The 2681-nt window shown below is 37.4% G+C and overlaps 1 protein-coding gene across 1 annotated transcript in view; it reads right to left on the minus strand.

The window, feature by feature from the left end:
• Positions 1 to 1095: 1095 nt before the first annotated feature.
• Positions 1096 to 2681, minus strand: part of LOC106531973 (peptidase inhibitor 16) — a gene marked incomplete at its 3' end in the record, with an annotated part of 17442 nt that continues 15856 nt past the window's right edge. Inside the window, 1 exon segment of the mRNA XM_014027935.1 lies at positions 1096 to 1246. Coding sequence (XP_013883389.1) covers positions 1096 to 1246 — 151 coding nt within the window.

The following is a 2681-nucleotide window of genomic DNA, read 5'->3' on the forward strand; positions in this document are numbered from 1 at the left end:
AGACACAACAGAGCATAAAAACAGAAGAGGATTATGGCCACAGAGTAAAAAATAATATTTATACTGTATATACAATGTGTATCAGAAAAAATGATTCTCTCAGAAAAATCTCCATAAAATTAACAAAGATAATAATTTTGAAACTGTGGTGTAACCTTTGGTAGAGGGATCATTCTGCTTCCAATGACAACAAAATCATAGTTAACCCTTCATGCTCCAGAGAGCAGGAACAGATGGAAATTCACTCAATTCATGTCCTTTGAGCAAGGAGATGTGAGGGTTAAAATACGATCTGTCACATTAAATTAAAGGTTTAGATGGTGTTTTAAAAGCATGCCAAGGTGTTTGTAATGTACTGTACATGTACAGTACAATACAGTACATTACTGTACATTACATGTAATGTACTGTACATGTACTGTACAGTACTGTACATGTACAGTACATTACATTATTGTAATGTTAGTTGTCTGGACTGACTTGTCCACGACCACTTCACGTGTGTTTGTTAACTCTTGGTTATGATCCACTCAAAAATGAGATATTTTTGTTTTGACGTTAGGACATGAAAGGGTTAATTATTTTACAAACACCTTGGCATGTGTGTAAAACACCATCTAAACCTTTAATTTAATGTGACAGATCGTATTTTAACCCTCACATCTCCTTGCTCAAAGGACATGAATTGAGTGAATTTCCATCTGTTCCTGCTCTCTGGAGCATGAAGGGTTAACTAAGATTTTGTTGTTTTTGGAAGCAGAATGATCTCCTCTACCAAAGGTTACACCACATTTTCAAAATTATTATCTATGTTGATTTAATGGAGATTTTTCTGAGAAAAGAAATCAGATTTTTTTTCTTTGCTGTCAGGAACTCATTTTCTTCCTTCCATAAAAACCCTGACAAACCTTGGAGCATTGATCAGACCAACATTAAAACTGGTACAGGCTCAGTAAAAAGTCTGTACTGTTACACAGAAAACTTTTTACAAACAGTAAAGTTTCTTCACACAGTTGAACCAATCCTGAGGTGTTGTTGTTACAAACTGTTGTTAAGTTGTGATGAAGRCTCAGGGTGTGGACGATCATGACTCACCCATGAACCATTTCTCCACGGCCACTCGGAGGTCCAGAGCCCCGGTGCCGGCGTACAGATTCTCCCCGGTCTCCTCCAGCTCCGGGTTGTGGTTCCAGATGCATTTAGCAGCGTAAGCTTCAGCGATCAGCTTCAGGCCCGAGTCCCATTTCTGCAGAGAGAAAYGTTCATCAGCTGAGTCACAAAGCTGCTCATCAGATACAGAATCTGAAGAATGAAACAGAAATGAGTAAATCAGGAGAACGTTCTCCCTCAGTGACTTTTTAAAACTCATTTAATACAAAAAAACCTGTAAAACTGAGAAAAACAGGTTATTTTAGTTTATTTATCCAGTTAGTTTTGATTTCACAACCTTTTCACTCCTATAAAAACACAGAAAACAGCTGTTTTTACCTTTGCTTCTATTTCTTCTGTTAACAAATAATCAACAACACGTGTTTTTGTTCCCACAAGATAAAGTGAAGCTTATAAAAGCATGACTCAGCATTCGTACTGTTGCTTTTTATTTTCAGAACATTTTTTACAGCCTGCTGTTTTAGCTGTGTATAGATGAAAACCTTCAGCTCGTTCAGGAGTTGGCTGCTGTGACTTTTATTTTGTAACTTTTATACTTTTCAAAATATTGTAGTTTTTTTTTCAAATATTTGTTGAAATTAATCAAGATTAAAAACTTTGTTTGAAATTTGCTTTAGCTGCTCTGTTTTTGTCTTTTAAAGCTCTTTGAGCCCCTCGTCGTTGTTCCACCGGTGGACAAAAACGACGCAGTTTCTGATCTGTAAACATTTCCGTATGCTACCGTGGGCTTTTATTTTGAAAACCAGTTGTCAGACAACTTCCTCCAGTTTTTACCTTTAGCACAACACCCTCACAAACATAAAAAGTCAAAAGGCTTTTAAGGAAATTCAGAGATGACCTTTGGTTATTGTTCTGCTACTTTTAGCTAATATTTGACCATTCTTTTAGTTAGCCTTTTGCTGCTATTAGCTTTTAGCTGGACAAAATTAATTAGACACTTCATCASATTCTTGTTTTTATTACATATGGAAAATATTGGAGTAAGTTTGAGTTAACATTAAAATGAACAGAACACTGGATAATCGAGCTAAAACCAACAGATTTTAGGTTAAAAATTAAAGCACCTAAACAACAGCTAAAATTAACTTGACTTAAATGGGTAAAATTTGTGCTAAAGCTAAAATCAGCTGAAAAACTGAAAGTAGCTAAAAGGTAGCTAACGAAACGTTTCCTGCAGCTGTTCAGAACCAGGGTCAGTTTGGACCCACCGGTCGATCCTGTAAAATCAAAGAGTTCTGGTTCCAGACGGATTTTTTTGATGTTTTTTGTTTCGGACCAACAGACGGTTCTATGCGGTCCAGATCACAGGACTGAAAGTCCTGATTTGGCCCACGGACCACTGGTTTGCTCACACTGCTGAGCCTGGTGAGACAGCAGATCAGGTTAATGTCTGGTGGTCTGAGTCATCCAAGAAACCCGAAGAATGAACAACAGAGTCGTGAGTTTCATTTCCCTGTGTGTGTGTGTGCGTGTGTGTGTGCGTGTGTGTGTGTGTGTGTGTGTGTGTGTGT

This window comes from Austrofundulus limnaeus, unplaced genomic scaffold, assembly GCF_001266775.1.
Source record: "Austrofundulus limnaeus strain Quisiro unplaced genomic scaffold, Austrofundulus_limnaeus-1.0 Scaffold700, whole genome shotgun sequence".
In the NCBI taxonomy this organism is placed as follows: Eukaryota; Metazoa; Chordata; class Actinopteri; order Cyprinodontiformes; family Rivulidae; genus Austrofundulus; species Austrofundulus limnaeus.